The sequence below is a fragment of the Bos javanicus genome, chromosome 3, assembly GCF_032452875.1.
Source record: "Bos javanicus breed banteng chromosome 3, ARS-OSU_banteng_1.0, whole genome shotgun sequence".
In the NCBI taxonomy this organism is placed as follows: domain Eukaryota; kingdom Metazoa; phylum Chordata; class Mammalia; order Artiodactyla; family Bovidae; genus Bos; species Bos javanicus.
In genome coordinates this window covers 81,475,337-81,501,971 of record NC_083870.1, presented here as the reverse complement: position 1 = coordinate 81,501,971, position 26,635 = coordinate 81,475,337, and the positions used below count along the sequence as shown (strand labels likewise).

Below are 26,635 nucleotides of genomic sequence, written 5' to 3'. Positions count from 1 at the left end.
TCCAAAACTATGTTGAATAGTAATGGTGAAAGTGAGCACCCTTGTCTTGTTCCTGACTTTAGAGGAAATGCTTTCAATTTTTCACCATTGAGGATAATGTTTGCTGTGGGTTTGTCATATATAGCTTTTATTATGTTGAGGTATGTTCCTTCTATTCCTGCTTTCTGGAGAGTTTTTATCATAAATGGATGTTGAATTTTGTAAAAGGCTTTCTCTGCATCTATTGAGATAATCATATGGTTTTTATTTTTCAATTTGTTAATGTGGTGTATTACATTGATTGATTTGCAGATATTGAAGATCATACACCATGACCAAGTGGGCTTTATCCCAGGGATGCAAGGATTCTACTGTCCATGTTTTTAAGCACCACTGGGGGGCGTGGAGGGTATCTCCTGCCAATAATGAGGAACTACTGTAAGCTCATACATCTTTTTTTTCTCAGTTTGTCCCAGTGAATTTTTACTTCTGTGTGGTAATATGGTCAAATTGTTTTTTGTTATCATGTTTATTTTGACATTTAAAGGATGCACGTGTGCATACTCAGTCACTCAGTTGTGCCCCATTCTTTACAACCCCGTGGACTACAACCCACCAGACTTCTCTGTTCATGGGAATTCCCAGGCAAGAATACTGAAGTGGGTAGCTATTTGCTCCTCCAGGGGAGGGGATCTTCCCAACCCAGGGATCAAACTGGCATCTCCTGTGTCTCCTGCATTGGCAGGTGGATTCTTTACCACTGAGCCACCTGGGAAGCCCTATTCAAAGCATAGAGTTCATATAATTAAAAAAAATCTTTGGTTGAAACAAAATGTATAAGAATATAAAAATAAATAATAGTAGCCAAACCTAAGGTAATAATTTTTCTCTTAGCTAGGCATATTCCTTTAGCTTTCGTTAAAGGAGAGTCATTCTACTAAGTTTCAGATTCTTATCTAAATAAACTATAATTTAATTACTGACAGTCAAAATACAAGAGTAGAGAAGAATTATAGCAATATTAGGGAGATTATACTACTAATTCACATTATGTAGTACTTTAAAAAAAAATGATTGTGCAAATACATCCCATTCTGCTTACAGTGAGGAAGATGTGATAAGCATTTGATTCTTCAGTTTAAGTTCTCAATTTGTTCACTGTTCTTTTTAAAGTCCTCATTACAATAGAACAAGTTTTAAAGAAACTTGTTTCTACAGCTGAAGCAGATGATGTCTCAGAATTTCAGGTGTTTTTTTTCTTCAAAGGGAGTATTGGTTGTTGAGTATTCCTATAAGAATTCCATTTCCTCTGGAAAGATATTCTTTCTGAATATCAGCAGAAAGGAATTTAGTCCAGTAGTATAACTTACTAATTAAGGAACATGAGCTTTAGCACCATCATTCAACCATAATTTTGTTGTTGATGATTACAGTATTATCACAGATAGATCTGATATCTACAGGTGTCAGGCAATGTAAAAATTGTGACTTTAACAGGGTTAGTGTGTGTGGATCTGTTTGCTGGGGTTACAAACCTCGTTTTTCCTGTTTGTACTTCATTGCACCAGATAGTCTAATAGCTTTTAAGCTAAGTCTTAAAGCAGTTTTACTAAAAATCTTAAGTATTTATTTTCTATCAAAGAAGTATTTATTCATAGCTTTAAAGGACAAATAATCCAAATCAGTTTTTAAGGAAATACAGCAGATTTATAAGCCCCACCATCCATAACTAAAAGGTGCTCCCACCTCCCACAAGGTACCAACCTCTTTCAACACATTTAGCTGTTTCTTTTGGAATTACCATTGTATTTCTAAGTGTATTCAATACTAAAATTCTAGGATTTTTAGTTTAGATATGACTCATGGGCTTCTTCTGAAAGATAAAGATTGAAATTTTATGGTGCCATCTCCACTTACATTTTCTCTCCCCCATTCTCCTAGTATCATTCATTTACATTAATATGACTTAGTGAATATTTTTCACAAATGAGCTCTGACTGACTTTTCTTTTCTTGAGCAAATGGCCTGTATTTTTATTCCCTTGGTTTTGTTTTTTGGATTTATTTTGGTTTGTGTTTTGGAAGAATATCTACCATTTATTCTTCCCCCAAACTTTCTGACAAAACTGTTTTGGTATTCAGTTTGGTTTTTCCCCTGGGAAACACCTTTGCTAGACACTCATTCATCCTCCTCTTCCAGTTCTGAAATGGCAGTTCTCTCACAGGAATCCTGGGAAGACCTTTCTGCCCACCTACTGAATGGGAGCTCTTGCGTGATCTCTCCTTTTCCTCCTGGTTGGTTTGCTCCTTCATTTTGTTGAAACACTTCTGCCAGGAGCTTCCTAGGACAGGGGCGCTAAACCTTTCCTTACTTTACATGCCTAAAAATGTATTCACTCCACTCTCATATGTTCATAATTTGGTTACACTTTAGTTTGAAAATAGTTTTCTTTCAGAATTGTAAAGACTAGTTTCCAGTATTACCCTCAAGAAGTCTGCTTTCATTCAGATGTCTGCTTCTCCACATGTGATTTATTTTTAGTGGAAGCTTTTAAAATCTTCTCTTTATTCCCAGTGGTCTGAAATTTCTTGATAATATTTCTTGATATAATTTCATTTTTTAACCTCCTTATTCATCATGTAGAGCATTTCATAGGCTGTTTGAATCTCAAACTCTAATTCTTTAGTTTTGGACATTTTTCTCATTTGATTTCTTTTATAATTCCCTTCCCCTCCAGTTTCCCTGTTCTCTCTTCTAAATCTCCAAAGATTTGGATGTCGGATCTACTGATCTGTTATGTAAACTTTTTAAAAAATCTATTTTCTCCAATTATCCTTCTCTCTGTTTTTTTTGTTCTATATTCTGGAAAATGTCCAGAAAAGTATGTTTCTTGTTTCTATTTTCTTCCTGTTTATTTGTTATCATTGTTATCATTCATAATAAGGACTTTACTCAATTATCTACCCATCTTTAACTGTGCATCTTTAACTGTGTGAAAATCATTCATGGAATGATGAATGAAAATAATGAATGACAATCATTCATTGAAAAGACTGGAAATTTTGGATACAGGCTAGACTTGCTGATGGTTTTGTTTCATTATCGATTAGTCATTGAGGATCTGACCTTACCATTAATTAGGCTTAACTGTTTATTCTGAGATGAATCCTCCAGTCATATGCCTGAAGAGAGAAAGGTTAACTATACTTGCACTCTAGGAGCTGGACAAGGAGAGAGAGTAAGGAATATTGCTTATTCAATATGATCTATTTGATTTATTCTCTGTCATCAGTCCCTTACCATACTCTTGTTCTGCTGTCCCCTGAATCTCTCTGGCTCAGCCTCTCCAGAATAAGGTATCTTCCCTCCTGCCTAGGCAGCGGTGGTCATCTGGTTGCACAGGATGAAGGCTATGTCTTTGGTATCCACAGTATACATTTCACCTTTCAGGGGTATCTGGTACCTCCAATTCCTAAGTTGTTTCTCAAGTTCTGAAGTGTAAATCTGCTTGCTTTTTATTGGCCTTCTCTCATCATGTCATTAGGTTTCAAATTTCTATGATCTGTTAAGATGGTTACCACTTGACATCTGCTTTCTATCTTGAACATTTTTCTTGCCATCTTTCTTTGGCTCTTGAGGTTTTACACCTTTTTTTTTTTTTTCCCCGACCCCATGAACTTTAGCCTGCCAGGCTCCTCTGTCCATGGGTATACTCCAGGCAAGAATACTGGAGTGGGTTGCCATTTCCTTCTCCATACACCGTATTTTTATTCCTTTCTTACCATCTTATTGGGGCCTTGGAAAGAATGCACATAGGGACATACATTCAGTCTTCCTTAAGTAAACCAGAATCTTTTCATATTTTTCTTTATAGCAAAAGATGATGGTTCTGAGTCACCAAAAGAGCCACATAAACTTAACAGGTAAGTTTTCCTTTATACAGTTCTATGCAAATTTATACACTAAAAGAACTATTGGCTTAAACTGTATTTTCTATCATAATTGTATTTTCATCTTTTGACTTAGAAAAATTATTTCATTTAAATATATCTTCCCTTCCAATACCTTTTAAAAATGATTCTTTTTCAGGAAGAATGTGAAAATCTTGAGTTCTTTCTAGACTATTTAATTAAAATTGAATGTAACTATATTAATTGCCTAGTCTTTTATTTTTTATTTCTGAAAAGGAAAAAAAAGACCATTGTCTACATTATAGCCTGACCATTATAGATCACAAATCTCCAAGCAGTTTAGGAAAAGAATAAGTCTTGGAGTGAAATGGTGAGAGTTAGGGTTGAAGCCATTGTACACTTGGGAGACCGCCCACCTGACAGTGTGACCTTGAACACTTGGACAGGTGTAGGTTCTGCAGCTTTTAGGTTCTCTAACATTTGCATCAGCCTAATTTTAATAGTCAATCGGATGTAGAAAATAGCCAACTTACTAGTGCTGAAATAATACTTATTCTATCTTGGTTTTATACTGTACATGCTCCAAAACAAGGATCCTCTTAGTGGATTAATAATAGTAAAATGTTCCCAAAAGACTGAAATCAAAAGGAGCACTCAGATCCGGACTTTGTCCCAGAATGTGCTGCTGCTGCTGCTAACTCGCTTCAGTCGTGTCCAACTCTGTGCGACCCCATAGACGGCAGCCCACCAGGCTCCCCCATCCCTGGGATTCTCCAGGCAAGAACACTGGAGTGGGTTGCCATTTCCTTCTCCAATGCATGAAAGTGAAAAGTGAAAGTGAAATCGCTCAGTCATGCCTGACTCATAGCGACCCCATGGACCGCAGCCTACCAGGCTCCTCCATCCATGGGATTTTCCAGGCAAGAGTACTGGAGTGGTTGCTATTGCCTTCTCCCCCAGAATGTGAGACAGTGTTATACCAAGGGGCTCTGTGCCTGGAAGTGTTAGAAGATCAGAACGAGAAGACCCAGAACAACTGATGAAATGGTTAATTGGAACATGACAGCAAGAGCATTGACCTTGTCTGTCCCCCAGCACTGAGATGAAGCCCAGCCAGTAGCAATGGTGGCATTTGTCTCAGGCAGGAGCAGGAAGAAGGGGAGACCCTGTTACAGGGAGGGAACTTTGGCCCTTTGGTTCTTTGGGGCGCTGAGTCCCTCATCAGACAGGCAGCAGGGTAACCAGACAGCACCATGAGGATCCAGCACTGATCACAGGACTATAAAATCTGGAGCCTGGAAGAAAGAATTCACTAGAACTGTATTCAGAAATGACTCAAGAACCATGGTGAGATCAACTTGTAGTTGGTATTTTCTTGGAAAATCAAGATTCATGACATTGAAAGGGAAAAAAAGAAGTGAAAAGTTGGGAGAGAATAATGTCTTATAGTACAGTGAGATTCTAGGCAGAGGGGATACCTAGAGTATTGACTAATTGAGTATTGGATGTGAGCAAGGTGTGCTGGAGGGCTTCTTAGGTGTCTCAAGTGGTAAAGGATCCACTGACAATGCAGGAGGTACAGACACCAGTTCAATCTCTGGGTCAGGAAGATCCCCTGAGGAGGAAATGGCAACCCATTTGAGTATTCTTGCCTAAAGAATCCTGTGGACAGAGGAGCCTGGCGGGCTACAGTCCATGGGGTTGCCAAGAGTTGGTCGGGACTGAGCATGCACACAAATGTGTTAGAGGATCAGAAAGAAGGCCACTGCAGCTGGAACACAGCAAGGGGGAAGAAGGGATGGGTAGGGGTGGAGTAAGAGATGTAGATAGGGCTTTATAAACTAGGTAAGGAATTGGCATTTTATTAATCTTGCAGTGGGAATTGGGACACAACTGGACAGCTTTTAAGAAGAGAAAGATGTAATCAGATTTACATTTTAAAAGGATCACTTTAACTGCCTTCTGGGGATCAACTGTGAAGGATCTAAGGGGGAAACAAAAAGAATTATTTGGTTATTTTAGTAGACCAGGGGAAAGATGCGTGGTTTGGGCTAGGGCTAAGGGCATAAATGTGGAGTGGGAGATAAGTGGATGAAATGGTTGGATTCAAGGCTTTGGCTTGACTTATTTGGGGCAAGAGAGAAAGTGGAATCAAGGATTAGTAATAGATTGTGGTTTGAACTGGATGGGTACCACAGTGACATACTAAGATGGGGGAGATTGGAAGATCACACGACTGGCTTAAACTAACAATCCCAGTTATTGATGAGGACGTGATTGTACTGTAGCGCTCCTCTGTCGCTATGCCTGTTGACTGCCCACAGCCAGTTCAGAGCACAGTGTAGCAGTTTCTTGTCATGTTAAAGGTTCACCTGCCCTCTAACCCACTCGTAAGTATTTACCTAAAAGAAATAAAAGTGTATATTCACAAAAGACTTGTACACAAATGTTGATAGCAGATTATTTGTAATATCCCAAACTGAAAACAACTAAAATTTCCATCAACAGTCAATATTATATATTCAGCAGTTGAATATATAAATAAATTGTGTTGTATTTATAAGCTGAATACTCTCAGCAATAAAACTGTTGATACATGCAACGACATGGAATAATACAGGCATTATGTTGAGGGAAAAAAAACTCAGTAATGAAAGAGTACATGCTGCAGAGTTCAATTTGTATGAAGTCTAGGACAGGCAAAACTCATCTATGGTGATAGAGAACTTGATCAGTGATAACTCAAAGTGTCAAGGGAGCTTAACTGGGAAGGAGCAGTAGGGAACTTTCAGGACTAGTGAAAACATTCTGTAACTTGTTTGGGCTTATGGTTTTGCAGGGGCATGCTTTTATCAAAACTTATCAATCTGTGCTCTGAACACTTGTACATTTTATTGAATGTAAATTATACTTTAACAAAGCCAATTTTAAAGGTATTCAACTAACTTTACAACTCTTCTAAATCTAAAGTTACTTCAAATGCGGATTCATTTTGATATTTGGCAAAACTAATACAATTATGTAAAGTTTAAAAATAAAATAAAATTGGAAGAATAAAAAAAAAAAAATCTTTTTTAAAAAGGCATTCAAACTCTTCCAGTAAATAGAGACAGTGAATATGTCACCAAACTTCCAAACTCTGATTCTAAAATCAGAATTCATTACAAGAAAGGAAAATTATAGGTCAGTATTCTCATAAACCTGAAATGTATAAGTCCTAACCAAAATATTAGCAAATTAAACCCACTGATATATAAAGAAGGGATAGTACATGATGACTAAGTGAGTTTTGTTTCAGGAAAGCCACATTGGTTTAAAATTTGAAAATCAATGCATGTAACTCAGTTAACCAAATAAAGGAAAAATAAAAACATAGACTTATCTCTGTTAATCTAGAAGAAATCATTAATACTCGTTCATGATAAAAATTTTCACCAAACTGAGGAATAGAAGAGAATTTCCTTATTTCAATAAAGGGAATCTACAGAAATCAAACCAGCTAATCTTAAAGGAAATCAGTCCTGAATATTCATTGGAAGGACTGATGCCAAAGCTGAAGCTTCAATACTTTGGCCACCTGATGCGAAGAACTGACTGATTGGAAAACACCCTGATGCTCTGAAGATTGAAGGCAGGAGGAGAAGGGGACGACAGAGGGTGAGGTGGTTGGATGGCATCACCAACTCGATGGACATGAGTTTGAGTAAGCTCCATGAGTTGGTGATGGACAGGGGAGCCTGGTGTCACAAAGTGTCGGACATGACTGAGTGACTGAACTGAATTGAACAGAAATCTAACAGCTAACCTCACACTTAAATGTGAAATGTTTAATCCTTTTCTCCCGAGTTTAGGAGCAAGGCAAGTATCCACATTATCACCGTTTCTATCTGACATTGTATTGGAGTCCTAGCCAGTGCAATGAGGGAAGAAAAAAGTTATAAAATTTGGAAAGACAGTAAACCATTGGTATTCACAGATAACACAATTATATATATACTGAAATCCAAAAGAATATACAAATTTGAAAGTTTGAAAATTAGTAAGTAAATCTAGCAAGGATCTTAGCTCGAAGATGAATATTCACAAATTAACTATTTTTATATATAAGCAATCAACATAAAAATGAAACTTTAAAAATACCATTACAACAGCATCAAAATGTAACAAAAGATGAGTAAGACATTTATGCTGAAAATCACAAAATATATATGGGAGGATTTTTTTCAAGACCTAAAGAAATGGAGATATACAATGTTTACCACTTAGGAAAGACTCAATATTATTACAGTATCAAATCTTCTCAAATTGTAGATTCAGTTCATTCTCAGTCAAAATCTCAGCAGCCTTATTTTTTTTTCTGGCAATTGATAAGGTGGTCTAAAATGGATCTAGAAATGCAAAAGGTTTAAAATAACAAGGCAGTCTTGAAGAACAAAGAGGATCAACAGTCTCAGAGACGAGGACATACTAGTAAGCTAGAATAAATTGTACTATTATTGGAGCTATTTAGGTCAGATTCCTGTCCCTATACCAGTTATCAGTGAAGTCCTGATTTAGAGCTGGGGTAAGATCCAGTCCCCACAGCAGACCACATGGCATGTATGGAATGGGAGAAGAATGGAACAGCTATTGAAGAGACAACCACAATATCCAGTGTGACAACCTTCATGTATGTATTATTTTTAACTGGACCTGAATCTTAATGAGTATGACTTTGCACAGGGGGCAAAAGAGTCTCTAATAGAACTGCTTGTACAGACATGGATGTATAAGATTGTGGTACACTTAGGATTGTCAGCAAACAGTTCTATGTGATGGAGCCTCTGCATGTGAGGATGAATGATGGGAGAAAAGATTGGAAATGGCCAGATGATGAACCGCCTCGAATTCTATGTAAAAGTCTTTAGATGTCATCCTATGGAAGTAGATAACCTACTGTGGCTTTCAAGCAGAGACATAATACCCTGGAATAGGGAGAGACCAAGGTAGAGCAATCAGATATGACTGGAGCACAAGGCAGAACGACAGTTAGGAGGCTATCTGGAGTTTGCAGGAGAAAAATGATGAGGCACTTATCCAAGGCAATGAGGAGCCCAGCTGACACTGAGCGCTGAGGGGTGCTAAACCCCTCCTTGACTCTTTTCGTGCGTGCTTGCATTGAATGCTCACAACCACCACTGGAGAAAATTCTGTCTCTGAAGACGTGAAGAGGTTAGGTAACTTGTTCAGAGTCACACAGCTAATCAATAATGGTGCTACCGTGTTTTAACCCAAGCCAGCTAATTCCAGAGCCTGTGCTCTTAGTCATGATACTACGTGACTCTTCATGGTTTATTTGTTGTTGTTGTTGTAGTTGCTAGTTGTGTCTGACTCTTTTTCGACCCCAAGGACTGTAGCCTGCCAGGCTCCTCTGTCCATGGGATTTCCCAGACAGGAATACTGGAGTGGATTGCCACTTCCTTCTCCAGGAGATCTTTCTGACCCAGGGATCAAACCAGTATCTTTTACATTGGCAAGCAGATTCTTTATCAGTGAGCCATCAGAGAAGTCCTCATGGCTTATTAGCTAATTTCTTTTTAGTGCTGAATAATATTCCATTGTCTGAATACACACCACTTAACTTATCCATTCACCCATTGATGGCATCTTGGTTGCTTCTACATTTTAGCAATTATGAATAAAGCTGCTCTAAACATCTGTGTATAAGATTCTGTGTGCACCTAAGTTTTCAGCTCCTTTGGGTAAATACCAAGGCGTGTTATTGCTGCATTGTGTGGTAAGAGTATGTTTAGTTTTGTAAGAAACTACCATGCTATCTTACAAAGAAGCTGTACCATTTTCCATTCCTTATCCAGAGATATTTAAGGATTTAGTCATTAGGCTTTGGCAATGGCTGGGGTGTTGCTTGCATGAAATAGGGCTACCATGATTCTCTTCCTTTAATGATCCTTTTGGTTTCCTTCACTCCCCGCCCCCCGGCCCTTAACTGTGAATTGGTTTCTGCCCTTTCTTTTCTAAACACTTATTCTTTTGGAGTTTGTTTTCCCTAATGGTGTCATCTATCAACTTTTATGTTGATTTGACCTAAATCTCTTATTTCCAGTCCCAATTTCTCAATCACACTCCTAGAGGTCATCACCTACAACCCATGTTTAAAATTAAACTCATATTTTACTTCAGTTTCTCTAGACACTTTCTATTAATAGCAAAAATAACTGGCCTTCTGGGTTTTAGGAGAATATGTGACCCTCAAATTCCTTTACTTTTCACACTCTATCAGGCAGCTGATTCAGTCAGTTCTTTAGCATTCTCATAAATTCATCTCCTCCCCTTCATAATCTTTGCTCCCACCCTAGTATTGGCTCTCAAGATCTCTTGCCTAAGTTACTGAATTCATTTCCTAACTGGTCCCCTTGCATTTAATCTCTCATATAATCTACTCTGCATGCTAGTGCTAGAGAAAACTCTTGCTCAAACATTGATTTCTTAGTTTACTTGGCTTATTTGAGAACTTCTGATTACTCTCTATCACCTAATAAATCAAGATCACTGAATCAACTCTAATCCATTCTCTGCCTAAATTTGAAGACCTATCATTGCCTCATTTCACCTATCTTAATTAAATGCCAATTCCTCTGAAATTGGAACTTTTCCCTCTGGTCAGTTATCTTGTTACTATCACCTCTTCCCCTGGCATCCTCTCTATGTAGGCATGAACACACCACACTCCTTGCCATCTAAGCTATTGTTAATACTGTTTCCCTGGCCTAAAATGCCTCCTTCCTTTGTCCTAGGTCTATATCCAAGTGACTCTTTCCCAAGTGGCTCCAAAATAGTTACAGCTCCCTCCTCCAACTTTCTTCCTTATTGCCACTGCCAAAGACACGTTTTTCACTATAGTCTCCAAATGTCTGTTAAATGATGTGACATTTATTATGTTAATCTATAAAGCTATTCTACTTAATAGTTCAGGTATATATCTTATTTTCCCAACAGGATAATAAACCCTGGTGTTCAGTTTAAAATAATGTCTTCTACTTTTTCATATTCTTAGTGCCAAAAATAATACTCAATAAATTCCTATTACTGGTTGAAACTATAAACACAGGTATTTTTATGCTGTATCTATCCATTAGTAGTTTATCTGAATAATAATAGTAAATAATTATTGTTCTCTTATTTTAAGGGGTTATTTCCTTTATAGAGTTGAAGGTGCAGATATTCCCAAGTGTTCAAGGCATTCTGTTTTGTATATTCACACTATACTAAAGTTATACCTTTTAGGGTAATATTTTTAATTATTCTAGGGGAAGAAGAGAAAGCCCCTGAAGGCTAACAGCTTGAAATTGAACAGGACACCATTGGGAAGGGAGAGGGTCATGGGTCGTCGTCAAACAGACAGAAAACAATGGAGACGATTGTGCCTGAAGATGGTGTATTTTTTTTCACTAGACAGTATGTTGACAGTTTCCTTCCTCTTGGGTCATTGTTGTCTGCTAAATGATCTGTGACAGCAGATTGATCACAAGCTTTCTCATGCAGGAGATATAATGCAGTCTTTCATTTTGTTACCTCCGTTGCCAAATGCTGAAACATTTTGTTGGCAAATTAATGTTAGTTTAGTATATCATTTAGTAGTATAAAGCACTGAGTGTAGCTCTGGAAGCAATAATAGTAGTGATTAATTTATCTTCACCAAGTTTCAGGTTTCTACTTAAGTGTGATTACAGATGCAATAGCACACTTGAAAAATGTTAGCCTTAAATTTTAGATGTCCATAATTATTATTTAAATAAATTAATGAATTAGCACATTCAGGTATTGCCCTATTACTTTCAAAATTGAGTCGAAAACTTAAGCACCTATGATTTACCTATAAAAATTAATGTTAATAACCTATTGTAACTGAAAATTTGCTTCTTCCTCCAGAGCTGGGAATTTAAAACAGACATAAGGTCTTTTACATTTGATGTTTAAGCATCCATTTAAGCCAGTTAATTGATGATTTCACACATCTAAAAATTACCTGAAAGTAGTGTTTTGTTTATAGAGTATTGAGAATCCCTGCATTCAAAATGTTTGTAGGAAAAAAATCAGAAATGCAGTTGTCTAAGAGTAAGAGACTGTTTCATAATTCCTGTTTAAAACTTTGTAGCAGTCTTTGCTCTTCCATTAGGATTTGGTAACATTAGCACAGAGGAAGGAAATGTGCTGGCAGTAATATTAGAAAAGAGTTGTTTATTTTCCCTCTTTGGAAGTAATCAGATTTCTGTATAAAAATTAAACTAATCTCAATTCTGGTGTTTCTTTTCTCCTCATAAGAAAAAAGAAATAAAGGTGATTTTACTAAAATTCGGCATAGAAATGTAAGAAAGATGTTTATTGTAGAAAGATAAAATATACAGCTGTGATGCTTTATTTAAAGTTCTTTTTACTGTTAGTCACGAAAGGCAGTCATCTTAAACCTACATTTTTTTCTTTTTATAATATACACACGGATGCACGTTTATACTTATTCTTGAAAACTGGTTTGGGCAGATCTTTTTTGTGATTTGCATGTACTAGTGGAAAATTATGTGAGATTAATTTGTTAGAAATAACCATGCTAGAATTTGCAGATCAGCCTAGTGGTTTGTGGGGGCTTCCCAGGTGGCACTAGTGGTGAAGAGCCCACCTGCCAGTGCAGGCATGTGGTGCCCATAAAGAGGCGTGGGTTCAGTTCCTGGGTAGGGAAGGTTCCACGGAGGAGGGTGTGACAGCCCACTCCAATATTCTTGCCTGGAGAATCCCACGGACAGAGAAGCCTGGCAGGTTACAGTCCATAGAGTTGCGAAGAGTCAGATACAATTGAAGTGACTCGGTGCACATACACACGCTAATGGCTTATAACAAAATATCTGAAAGAGCCCAATCTGATAAAATAATTTTGAAAAGCAAGTTTGCATGCTACTCACTGCCCGATTTTATTTTGTATTTTCAGATCAATTAAACCAGTCTCATTTAGTGATTACTACAAGACATGGTCTGGAATAGCCACATCAAAAGCCACAGAATATTACAGAACTCCATGTAAGGTGATCTAGCCTTGTCTTATTTTGTGGGGAGTGGGGTGGTATATTAATCTCTGAACATTCTTAGCTTATCTTGCCTTCAAAGACTAACTGACATATATTTGGAATTTGAGGGTGATAAGCTTCTTTGTTGGTTCTGTGTACTAATCATTCAATAACTGTTCATTTAGTCCCTCTTTTGTATAGAGTCCTGGACTAAAATCTGATCAAAAGCCAGAAGGAAGGATAGACAGTTGGAATAATAAAAGATAAAGTTCTCAGTTTTTTGAGATTTACTTTACTTCCTCACCCCAGAAGGAAGCCTTCAGAGCAGGAGGAAACTTTTTAATTCTAAACACAATTATCCCCAAAGCCAGAGATATTATTAAGTAGAGGAATAGCAAGAAAACCTGGGGCTGCTCAGTTATATCAGTCTAGTGAAAAATCATCTGTTACCATCATATAGTAAGAGCTGAAAAGATGCAATGGGAGAGCTGGACAACTTTCTGGTCCCTTTTAACCTAATCTTTAGAGTGCTATGTTCTGATTTGTATCAAAGTAGGTTATCCAGTCTGCACATGTGACTTTCAAGCTATCCAACTGAAATGGTACATTCTAAAGTTATCAATGACTTCCGAATTCTCAGATTCAGTGATTACTTTTTTCAGTCCTTATCTTACTTGAACTCATATTGGCTATGCTCTCCTTATGACTCCATGGTTTTCCTCTTACCTTTCCAAGTGCTCCTCTGCCTCTTTCCTTAGGAATAACTTCTTCATTCAGTATTTGCTGCCCAGCTCTCTCTGGGAGACATCATCCATTACTATGGTTTTCATTAGCCCACATGCCAATAATTCCTAAAGCCTCATCTCTAACCAGACTGTCTTCTGAATTCCGAATGCACATTTCCAGCTATGTAATAAGGTTCAGTTCAGTTCAGTTGCTCAGTTGTGTCCGACTCTTTGCAACCCCATGAATCGCAGCATGCCAGGCCTCCCTGTCCATCACCAACTCCTGGAGTTCACCCAAACTCATGTCCATTGAGTCGGTGATGCCATCCAGCCATCTCATCCTCTGTTGTCCCCTTTTCCTCCTGCCCCCAATCCCTCCCAGCACCAGAGTCTTTTCCAATGAGTCAACTCTTCGCATGAGCTGGCCAAAGTACTGGAGTTTCAGCTTTAGCATCAGTCCTTCCAAAGAACACCCAGGACTGATCTCCTTTAGAATGGACTGGTTGGATCTCCTTGCAGTCCAAGGGACTCTCAAGAGTCTTCTCCAGTACCGCAGTTCAAAAGCGTCAATTCTTCAGTTCTCAGCTTTCTTTAGTCCAACTCTCACATCCATACATGACCACTGGAAAAACCATAGCCTTGACTAGACGGACCTTTGTTGGCAAAGTAATGTCTCTGCTTTTGAGTATGCTATCTAGGTTGGTCATAACTTTCTTTCCAAGGAGTAAGCATCTTTTAATTTCATGGCTGCAGTCACCATCTGCAGTGATTTTGGAGCCCAAAAAAATAAAGTCTGACACTAAGGTACTTCATATCTAAGATGTCCCCAAATGAACTCATTATGTTGCCCCCAAACCACTTCTCCATCCCTTATTATTTCTCTTGATCAGTAGTAGATCACCATTCTTGCATTTACTTGCCAAGCCAGAATCATGTACATTTCCTAGTCCACTTTATTTCTCTCATTAAGCCTTAGTGATTTTATCTCCTGCAGCATTACAAATGTTTTCCCTCTACTCCACCTCTATGACCACTGCCTTAATTTGTGATCTCATCATGTTTCATCTCATCCTTGTGATAGTCTGGTTTTAAGAGAACAAAATATCACCTCTCAAAAAATCATATCTAGTTTCAAGGCACAAATAAGAGCAAAAAGAACTTCCCAGGTGGCACTAGTGGTAAAGAACCCGCCTGCCAATGCAGGAGACATAAGACGTGTGGGTTCGATCCCTGGGTTGGGAAAATCCCCTGGAGGAGAAAATGGCAACCCACTCCAGTATTCTTGCCTGGAGAATCCTATGGACAGAGGAGCCTGGCAGGCTACAGTCCATGGGGTCACAAAGAATTGGACATGACTGAAGCAACTTAGCACACAAGAGCAAAAAGAAGTACTAAACGTAATAAATATAAAAATGTGAGATCAAATTATTTCTAAGAAATTACTTGCTCTTTCAGGATGTTGGTTATTAGTTTATTTTGTAATTACACATTATCTTCCTCACTGATTCGTGGATTAGTGGTTAAGAAAAATAATTTGTTTAAGGTACTTTAAGAAATAGTCTTTAGCAACACTATCAGCATAAAAGAGTTTTATTGATTTTGGTACCAAAATACATGAGCATTGACTTCATTTCTAAGATTTTGATTGACTGCTTTTTAGTTAATTCAGCAAATGCATCTTGAGTATTTGTTATGTAAGAGGCCCTGAGGAGCTCAGATGGGTTCCAGGAGGTGATAACCCTTAACAGACATGTCGAGAGGCAGTTGCCATGCTTCAGGGAACAATTCAGTGTCCAATTCCTTCAACCAGAAAACAAACAGATTGTTATAGGATGGTGCTTTATGGAATAACGTACAAATATATAGAGGCTCTAGAAAACTCCAAGCTGCTAAGGAAATAATGGAAGCACATGCCCAATTAAAGAAAATTGGAAATGATTTCTTAGAATAAAGAGTAATTTTAAAATGGAAGAAATAATGCAGTGTCACTGGCTGAAATTTCTTCTTCAAAAGAGTTTGACACCAAAATATTTAATTTGGTTCTGTTTCTACATCTGTCACTAAGCTAGTATGTAATTCATTCCTTTTTGTGAAGGCAATAGCTGGTAATGGTTACCTCTAGCCCAGAAGAATTTCTGAGACTGATTCTAGCCCTTGGTGCAAGATTTCACAATCACTCTGTCTCTTTTTCCTACAGAGATTTGTATAAGAATGTTTCAAAAGCTTTCCTTCAATAATAACCAGCACTTAATTAAAAAAAATTAAATGTAAACCTTACATGTTCTGCTGGCCATTTTGTCTTTGCATAGTTCAGCTGGCTAAGATCCAATACTATCTTTTTAATGGCTTAATTTCCTGGCAATAATAAAGATGAAGCTTTCAGATTATAGAATGCTCCTTCAACCACTCAGGAATAAAAGAGAAACTTCTATTAACTTCATTTCTACAGTTATATTTTTATCACTGGGAGGATTATTAAACTCTTGTGCATATTTTAAAGAGCTTTTTATTTTATGAGTAGTGATGAGTGGTTATATTATGATTTTAAGTTTTAACTCTATTGCATATCTTTGTGCCACAAATAGTAAGTTTATTCTTGTGTGATACAGAATAACTGTATAATATAGTTTACAAAGTATATGCCCTATTGGTGTTTTTTTGTTCATTTTTTATTGAGATATAGTTGATGTACAATATTATGTAAGTTTCAAGCATACAATGATAGTCACAATTTTTAAAGGTTATATTCCATTTATAGTTATTATAAATTATTGGCTAAATTCCCTGTGTTGTATATTTCTGTAGTTTGCTTATTTTGTGCCTAGTTGTTTGTATCTCTTAATCTGTATTTTTTAATCATTTCAATATTATTGTTCTTTTTTCACTTATCAACCAATATTTACTGAACACCAAATTTCTGTCATCCATAATTGTATATGAACCCAATGAGCTGGGCGTTGTTATTACTCTGTTTTACACATGAGAAAACCAAGACCAAGGGAAGCTAAGTAATTTACCTAAAATCACATATGGAATGTGAGATATTGGTAACAGTGTAAATTCTGGATGTATATTGCCAAGACCCTGCAATTTACTAGTAGTGTGACCTTGGGTAAGTTTCTTAACCTCTCTGTGTCCCTGTTCTCTCGTCTGTAAGATGAGAATAATCACAGAACATGCCTCATAACACTGAGACTCCCTAACAGTGCCTAGTGTGCAGTGAGTGCTCAGTAAGTGTGGCTACTGTTTATAGTACAGTTAGGCTGGGGCCCAAAGACCTGAACCGAATCCTCTGATTCCACATTCATTGTTCTTTGTTTATATTACATTGCCTCCATAATATGATATAAAATTGTTCTTTCTCTATAACTTGAGATTTAAATTCAAACCCTGAAGTATGTGTGGTACATTTTCAATAATTACAATTATTTATTCATAATCATAGACAATCATGGGAAAATGTACTGATGATCCACTGTTCTCTGTCCATCACTATAAAATGGCAAATAAAAAGTTTGGCAGAGAACAAACCAATACATCTGGTTGTGGGCAACAGCACCTTAATGACAAAATCCGATCCCCATAAGGAAATGTTTATGTTACAGGAAAAGAATTCCTTCAGACCAGTGTACCCTGCGATAGTGAGCAGAGGCTTCCTGGCATTTGTTTGCTGTCAACAAGACAGACCAAACAGCCTGAAGCATCATGGGAATGCTTGCTTTCACCTTGGGATACTTTAATTCCTCGAGCCTTTGAAGTAGCGATGAGGGCAGGTATCTCCAAAAATACATTTAGATGCAAGAGGCAGTATCATCAAATTCCAGTGCAGTGGTCTCAGTCTTGACCACTCATTAGAATCCCCAGAGGAGCTTGTGAAAATTCCTGTGTTAAAGGTGCACCCCCAGACCAATTATAGTAGGGTCTCGGGAGCAGGACCCGGGGAGAGTAGTTTCTACAGCTCCCCAGGTGGTTACAATATTCAAGCAATGGAAAGGCCCTATGGGAAAAGCCTGATGTCAGAAATTAGAGACTCCTAGTTAAGTGAATTTAGGTTAATCATTTAACTCTTTGTATCTCATTTTTCATTTCTATTCATTGACAAAAATATACTATCCTAAGTTGTTCCTCTATGGTTAGCATAAGGTAGTATGTGTGAAAATAGAACTCACTAAGGTAAGTTAGTGCTTATATATTTCTTTGGACATGACAGTCCCAGAGTGCAAAAAAATTTTTCAGATCAGCCTATACAGATATTGGACAATAGGTGTATCATGGAAGAAAACAGTAGAAGTGGTGTCCCGTAATCCTCAGAAGTAAAGGCAGGAAGAACTATACTATGGATTAGAGGATGCTTTCTACCAAAGATTACAAAATTGCCACAGTGTCAAGTTCCGGTAGCAATGGGAGATTTTAATGAAGAATTTCTGACAAAATCTCACCAGTTCTCATTTCTTCATTATTCCCCTCTGAACATCATCCACTGACCATATTCTCTGTCTAGACAGCAGGTTGTGTTGAAGACAAAAAGATAAGCATTATGATAAGCTTTTTGAGGCATTTAACATTAGATGGCAATGGCACCCCACTCCAGCACTCTTGCCTGGAGAATCCCATGGACGGGGGATCCTGGTGGGCTGCAGTCCATGGGGTCGCACAGAGTCGGACTCGACTGAGTGACTTCACTTTCACTTTTCACTTTCACGCATTGGAGAAGGAAATGGCCACCCACTCCAGTATTCTTGCCTAGAGAGTCCCAGGGACGGGGGAGCCTGGTGGGCTGCCGTCTATGGGGTCGCACAGAGTCAAGCACGACTGAAGTGACTTAGCAGCAGCAGCAGCAACATTAGATGGTAGGAGACAAATGAGTGAAAAAACTATGAGAATAAAATTTTTTAAGTCACTCAGTCATGTGTGACTCTTTGCAACCCCATGGACTGCAAGCATGCCAGGCTTCCCTGTCCTTCACTATCTCCTGGAGTTTGCTCAAACTCATGTTATCAAGTCGGTGATTCCATTCAACCATCTCATCCTCTGTCACCCCCTTCTCCCCCTAACTTCAATCTTTCCCAGCATCAGGGTCTTTCCCAATGAGTCAGCTCTTCATATCAGGTAGCCAAAGTATTGGAGCTTCAGCTTTAGCAACAGTTCTTCCAATGAATGTTCAGGGTGGATTTCCTTTAGGATTGACTGGGTTGATCTCCTTGCTGTCCAAGAGATTCTCAAGAGTCTTCTTTAGCACCACAGATCAGATCAGTCGCTCAGGCATGTCCAGCTCTTTGCAACCTCATGAATCGCAGCACGCCAGGCCTCCCTTTCCATCACCAACTCCCAGAGTTCACTGAGACTCATGTCCATTGAGTCAGTGATGCCATCGAGCTATCTCATCCTCTGTTTTCCCCTTCTCCTCTTGCCCCCAATCCCTCCCAGCATCAGAGTCTTTTCCAGTGAGTCAACTCTTCACATGAGGTGGCCAAAACTGGAGTTTCAGCTTTAGCATCATTCCTTCCAAAGAAATCCCAGGGCTGATCTCCTTCAGAATGGACTGGTTGGATCTCCTAGCAGTCCAAGGGACTTTCAAGAGTCTTCTCCAACACCACAGTTCAAAAGCATCAATTCTTCGGCGCTCAGCCTTCTTCACAGTCCAACTCTCACATCCATACATGACTACAGGAAAAACCATAGCCTTGACTAGACGAGCCTTTGTTGGCAAAGTAATGTCTCTGCTTTTGAATATGCTATCTAGGTTGGTCATAACTTTCCTTCCAAGGAGTAGCATCTTTTAATTTCATGGCTACAGTCACCATCTGCAGTGATTTTGGAGCCCAGAAAAATAAAGTCTGACACTGTTTCCACTGTTTCCCCATCTATTTCCCATGAAGTGATGGGACCCAATGCCATGATCTTTATTTTCTGAATGTTGAGCTTTAAGCCAACTTTTTCACTCTCCACTTTCACCTTCATCAAGAGGCTTTTTAGTTCCTCTTCACTTTCTGCCATAAGGGTGGTGTCATCTGAGTATCTGAGGTTATTGAGATTTCTCCCGGCAATCTTGATCCCAGCTTGTGTTTCTTCCAGTCCAGCGTTTCTCATGATGTACTCTGCATAGAAGTTAAATAAACAGGGTGACAATGTACAGCCTTGACGGAGTCCTTTTCCTATTTGGAACCAGTCTGTTGTTCCATGTCCAGTTCTAACTGTTGCTTCCTGACCTGACGGACTCCTTTTCCTATTTGGAACCAGTCTGTTGTTCCATGTCCAGTTCTAACTGTTGCTTCCTGACCTGCATACAAATTTCTCAAGAGGCAGATCAGGTCGTCTGGTATTCCCATCTATTTCAGAATTTTCCACAGTTTATTGTGATCCACACAGTCAAAGGCTTTGACATAGTCAATAAAGCAGAAATAAATCTTTTTCTGGAACTCTCTTGCTTTTTCCATGATCCAGTGGATGTTGGCAATTTGATCTCTGGTTCCTCTGCCTTTTCTAAAACCAGCTTGAACATCAGGAAGGTCACAGTTCACATATTGCTGAAGCCTGGCTTGGAGAATTTTGAACATTACTTTACTAGCATGTGAGATGAGTGCAATTGTGCAGTAGTTTGAGCCTTCTTTGGCATTGCCTTTCTTTGGGATTGGAATGAAAACTGACCTTTTCCAGTCCTGTGGCCACTGCTGAGTTTTCCAAATTTGCTGGCATATTGAGTGCATCACTTTCACAGCATCATCTTTCAGGATTTGGAATAGCTCAACTGGAATTCTATCACCTCCACTAGCTTTGTTCATAGTGATGATTTCTAAGGCCCACTTCACATTCCAGGATGTCTGGCTCTAGGTCAGTGATCACACCATCATGATTATCTGGGTCGTGAAGATCTTTTTGTACAGTTCTTCTGTGTATTCTTGCCATCTCTTCTTAATATCTTCTGCTTCTGTTAGGTCCGTACCATTTCTGTCCTTTATCGAGCCCATCTTTGCATGAAATGTTCCTTTAGTATCTCTGATTTTCTTGAAGAGATCTCTAGTCTTTCCCATTCTGTTGTTTTCCTCTATTTCTTTGCATTGATCGATGAAGAAGGCTTTCTTATCTTTTCTTGCTATTCTTTGGTACTCTGCATTCAGATGCTTATATCTTCCCTTTTCCTCTCTGCTTTTTGCTTCTCTTCTTTTCACAGCTATTTGTAAGGCCTCCCCAGAGAGCCATTTTGCTTTTTTGCATTTCTTTTCCATGGGGATGGTCTTGATCCCTGTCTCCTGTACAATGTCACGAACCTCATTCCATAGTTCATCAGGCACTCTATCTATCAGATCTAGGCCCTTAAATCTATTTCTCACTTCCACTGTCTAATCATAAGGGATTTGATTTAGGTCATACCTGAATGGTCTAGTGGTTTTCCCTACTTTCTTCAATTTAAGTCTGAGTTTGGCTATAAGGAGTTCATGGTCTGAGCCACAGTCAGCTCCTGGTCTTGTTTTTGCTGACTGTATAGAGCTTCTCCATCTTTGGTTGCAAAGAATATAATCAATCTGATTTCGGTGTTGACCATCTGGTGCTGTCCACGTATAGTCTTCTCTTGTGTTGTTGGAAGAGGGTGTTTGCTATGACCAGTGCATTTTCTTGGCAAAACTCTATTAGTCTTTATCCTGCTTCATTCCGTATTCCAAAGCCAAATTTGCCTGTTACTCCAGGTGTTTCTTGACTTCCTACTTTTGCACTCCAGTCCACTATAATGAAAAGGACATCTTTTTTGGGTGTTAGTTCTAAAAGGTCTTGTAGGTCTTCATAGAACCATTCAACTTCGGTTTCTTCAGCGTTACTGGTTGGGGCATAGACTTGGATTACTGTGGTATTGAATGGTTTGCCTTGGAAACGAACAGAGATCATTCTGTCATTTTTGAGATTGCATCCAAGTACTGCATTTCGGACTCTTTTGTTGACCATGATGGCTACTCCATTTCTTCTAAGGGATTCCTGCCCGCAGTAGTAGATACAATGGTCATCTGAGTTAAATTCACCCATTCCAGTCCATTTCAGTTCGCTGATTCCTAGGATGTTGACATTCACTCTTGCCATCTCCTGTTTGACCACTTCCATTTTGCCTTGATTCATGGACCTGATATTCCATGTCCCAAGAAAATAAAATCTGTCACTGTTTCCATTTTTTCCCCATTTATTGCCATGAATTGATGGGACTGATATCATGGTCTTGGTTTTTTCAATGTTGTGTTAAAAGTTTGTACAAATATGGTGGCATCTGTCCTTTCTCAGATAGTAGACAAAGCAATGGAGAAAATGAGTCTGTAATATAAGAATAATGGGAATATTCAGAAAAGGTGACCATGCCATTTGGGATTTCATAATATATAAGGAAGAGAGTGCCATACATACTCAAGTAGAAAACATAGGAAAGGCAATTCCAAAGAATTAAGGAAAGACATGAATTATCCTCCAATGGAAACATCAAATTTTGTGAATTCCCTGGTTGCCTAGTGGCTCAGTTCAGTTCAGTTGCTCATTTGTGTGCAACACTTTGCAACCCCGTGGACTGCAGCACACCAGGATTCCCTGTCCATCACCAACTCCCTGAGATTGCTCAAACTCGTTTCCTTCAAATGGGAGATGCCATTCAACCATCTCATCTTCTGTTGTCCCCTTCTCCTCCTGCCTTCAGTCTTTCCCAGCATCAGGGTCTTTTCCAGTGAGTCAGCTCTTCACATCAGGTAGCCAAAATATTGGAGCTTCAGCTTTAGTCCTTCCAAAGAATATTCAGGACTGGTTTGATCTCCTTGCAGTCCAAGGGACTCTCAAGCGTCTTCTCCAACACCACAGTTCAAAAGCATCAATTGTTTGGCATTTAGCTTTTTTTTTTTTTTCTATATTACCAATATTTCTTTTTTTTTTTAAACTTTACAATATTGTATTAGTTTTGCCAAATATCGAAATGAATCCGCCACAGGTATACCTGTGTTCCCCATCCTGAACCCTCCTCCCTTCTCCCTCCCCATACCCTCCCTCTTGGTCGTCCCAGTGCACCAGCATTTAGCTTTCTTTATAGTCCAACTCTCACATCCACACATGACTACTGGAAAAATCATAGCCTTGACTAGACAGACTCTTGTCAGCAAAGTAATATCTGTACTTTTTAATATGCTGTCTAGGTTGGTCATAGCTTTCCTTCCAATGAGCAAGTGTCTTTTAATTTCATGGCTGCAGTCACCATCTCCAGTGATTTTGGAGCCCAAGAAAATAGTCTGTCACTGTTTCCATTGTTTCCCCATCTATTTGCTATGAAGTGATGGGACCAGATGCCATGATCTTATTTTTTTGAATGTTGAATTTTAAGCCAGTTTTTTCACTTTCATCAAGAGGCTCTTTAGTTCCTCTTCGCTTTCTGCCATAGGGTGGTGTCATCTGCATATCTGAGGTTATTGATATCTCCCCCAGTGATCTTGATTCCAACTTGTGCTTCATCCAGCCTGGCATTTCACATGATCTTCCATGTCCAGTTCTTGACCTGCATACAAGTTTCACAGGAAACAGATAAGGTGATCTGGTATTCCCATCTCTTTAACAATTTTCCACAGTTTGTTGTGATACACACAGTCAAAGGCTTTGGAGTAGTCAATGAAGCAGCAGTAGATGTTTTTTCTGGAATTCTCTTGCTTTTTCTATAACCTAGTGGATGTTGGCAATTTGAGCTCTGGTCCCTCTGCCTTTTCTAAATCCAGCTTGTACATCTGGAAGTTCACCGTTCATGTACCGTTGAAGCCTAGCTTGGAGGATTTTGAGCATGATCTTGCTAGCATGTGAAATGAGTGCAATTGTGCAGTAATTTGAACATTTTTTGGCATTGCCTTTCTTTGGGATTGGAATGAAAATTAATCTTTTCCAGTCCTGTGGCCATTGCTGAGTTTTTCAAATATGCTGGGATAATGAATGCAGCACTTTAATAGCATCATCTTTTAAGATTTGAATTAGCTCAACTAGAATTCCATCACCTCTACTAGCTTTGTTCATAGTGATGCTTCTTAATGCCCATTTGACTTCATAATTCAGGATGTCTGGCTCTAGGTGAGTAATCACACCATCATGGTTATCCACGTCATTAAGATCCTTTTTGTGTAGTTCTTCTTTTATTCTTGTTAACTCTTCTTAATATCTTCTGCTTCTGTTCTCTTAATATCTACTGCTTCACTACTAAGGTCCAGGTTCAATCCCTGGTCAGGGAACTGAGATGCCATAAGCTGCTAGTGTGGCAAAAAAAAATTTTTGTGTGTTTCAAGTCTTTGACTGTGTGGATCACAACAAACTGTGAAAAATTCTTAAAGAGATGGGAATACCAGGTAACCTTACCTGCCTCCTGCGAAACCTGTATGCAGGTCAAGAAGCAACAGTTAGAGCCAGACATGGAACAATAGACTGGTTCCAAATTGGGAAAGGAGTACGTCAAGGCTGTATATGGTCACCCTGTTTATTTAACCTATATGCTGAGTACATCATTCAAATAGTAATGAATGAGTAATGAACAGTACATTTGAGAAGACATTTCTCAACTTTTCCATGTCTGTCTGTGAAGTGGGTATTATAATGGTAAGACTGCATATCTACAAGTACCCCCATACATAGTAAGAATTCTATTAATGTTAATTATTATAATCATCTAAAAGTAATAATGAATCCTGCTAAGGACTCTGGGGAGTGCAGGTTTGCTTCCTTGAAGGAAAGAAGGAATATATTCCAAATAACAATAAAAAGAATATCAACAAAGTCTATAAGAATATGTATGTATGTGTGTTTGAATTAAATACATTAAAGTATAGATAGGAACATTGCTGGTGAAAATCATGTAACATTAATAGAAAAAAAGGAGAATGACTAAGTTTAAATGTTTTTTGTGTCAATGACAAATTTCATCAAACTGGAAGGCATTAATTAATCACTGTTAAGAAGGAAGCTCCAGATAAGGAGAAGACTGGTAGGGAGCATCAGGTTGGTTAAATAGTTCAGGGCTGTAAACCCAGGACAATTAGAAGAAAGAGAGAGAAAAAGAGGTGGGGGATACGGGAGAAGGGAAGGGGAGGAGAGGAGGAAGAGGCAGAAAGCCAGGGGGAGGACAAGGGAGATAAGGAAGGATATATATGTGTGTGTGTGAATGATCTGGCTTAATAGTATTTCATGTAAAAACTACCAGTGCTTAAGCTTAGTAGGTTTTCAATAACTTTATGTGAAACTGATTGAAGGCATAAGGCTTATAATTAACCACAGACATATGAGCCAACGGTGTAATGTGATTTCCAGAATGCCGAGGCAGATCTGAACTAAATTGATCTGTCTGTTTTGAGGGAGACAGCAATCCCACCTGCATCTTGCTATTGGTATGAAGTCAAGATTCTGAGCCAGTTCTGGATAAAAATTCTAATAGGAATATCAACAAAGTTCACTGCTGGGCTGAGAATGGTTAGGTCTCTAGAAAATCATGATTTAAGAAAAAGTTGAAGGAACTAAGACTGCCCTGAGAGCTATCTTCAAATATTGGAGGGATCCTGCCCACGGGAGAGGGATAAATTTACTCAGTATTGCTGAGGGGGTCAGAAGGATGAACAGAGGAAACTCAGATTAAGCCCTCAGATTAAGGAAGGACCGTGTGACCTAAATAACTGTCAGTGGAATGGGCAGTCTCAAAATACAGAGGAGAATTTTCTGTCATTGGCAAGGGATTTAGAGGCTGGATGATCATTTGTTGTAGATTTTTGCTTCATCGAAAATCATGATCTGTAATGTCACATCAGACTCCCAAGGTTTTATTTTTTTCACTTGAAGTGCTGAATTAGAATTTTATTAAACAATGATGTCAGTTTCTATAAGCTATTTTAACACTGTCTTCATTTCTGTAAGTGATATATAAACAATTGTCAGTATAATGATAAGTTCAGTCAGTTCAGTTCAGTCGCTCAGTCATGTCCAGTTCTTTGCGACCCCATGGACTACAGCATGCCAGGCTTCCTTGTCCATCACCAGCTCCCAGAGGTTGCTCAAACTATGTCCATCGAGTGGGTGATGCCATCCAACCATCTCATCCTCTGTCTTCCTCCTCTTCTTCTGTCTTCAATCTTTCCCAGCATCAGGGTCTTTTCCAGTAAGTCAGTTCTTAGCATCAGGTAGCCAAAGTATTGGAGCTTCAGCTTTAGCTTTAGTCCTTCCAATGAATATTCAGGACTGATTTCCCTTAGGATGGACTGGTTTGATCTCCTTGCAATCCAAAGGACTCTCAACACCAACACTCTCAACACTTCTTCTCCAACACCACAATTCAAAAGCATCAATTCTTTGGTGCTCAGCTTTCTTTATGGTCCAGCTCTCACATCCATACATGACTACTGGGAAAACCATAGCCTTGACTAGATGGACCTTTGTTGGCAAAGTAATGTCTGCTTTTTAATATGCTGTCTAGGTTGGTCATAGCTTTCTTTCCAAGGAGCAAGCATCTTTTAATTTCATGGCTGCAGTCACCATCTCCAGTGATTTTGGAGCTCAAGAAAATAAATTCTGTCACTGTTTCCATTGTTTCCCCATCTTTTTGCCATGAAGTGATGGAACTGGATGCCATGATCTTAGTTTTTGAATATGGAGTTTTCACTCTCCTCTTTCACTTTCATCAAGAGGTTCTTTAGTTCCTCTTCACTTTCTGCCATAAGGGTGGTGTCATCTGCATATCTGAGGTTATTGATATTTCTCCTGGTAATCTTGACTCCAGCTTGTGCTTCATCCAGCCTGGCAGTTTGCATGATGTACTCTGCATATAAGTTAAATAAGCAGAATGACAATATACAGCTTTGACGTACTCCTTTCCCAATTTGGAACCAGTCTGCTGTTCTATGTCCAGTTCTAACTGTTGCTTCTTGACCTGCTTACAGGTTTTGTAGGAAGCAGGTAAAGTGATCTGGTATTCCCATCTCTTTAAGAATTT

General features: G+C 38.7%; 1 protein-coding gene across 3 annotated transcripts in view; it reads left to right on the top strand.

Annotated features, from left to right (window-relative positions):
• The window catches only part of UBE2U (ubiquitin conjugating enzyme E2 U), a 74,114-nt gene that overhangs the window by 25,707 nt on the left and 21,772 nt on the right, over positions 1-26,635 (top strand). For 2 of the 3 annotated variants that reach the window (XM_061411732.1, XM_061411733.1), the window contains exons 6-7: positions 3,854-3,902; positions 12,871-12,959. In XM_061411732.1, coding sequence (XP_061267716.1) covers positions 3,854-3,902; positions 12,871-12,959 — 138 coding nt within the window. Of the gene's footprint in view, positions 1-3,853; positions 3,903-12,870; positions 12,965-26,635 lie in introns of all 3 variants that reach the window. The other variant, XM_061411734.1, reaches the window with a different exon arrangement.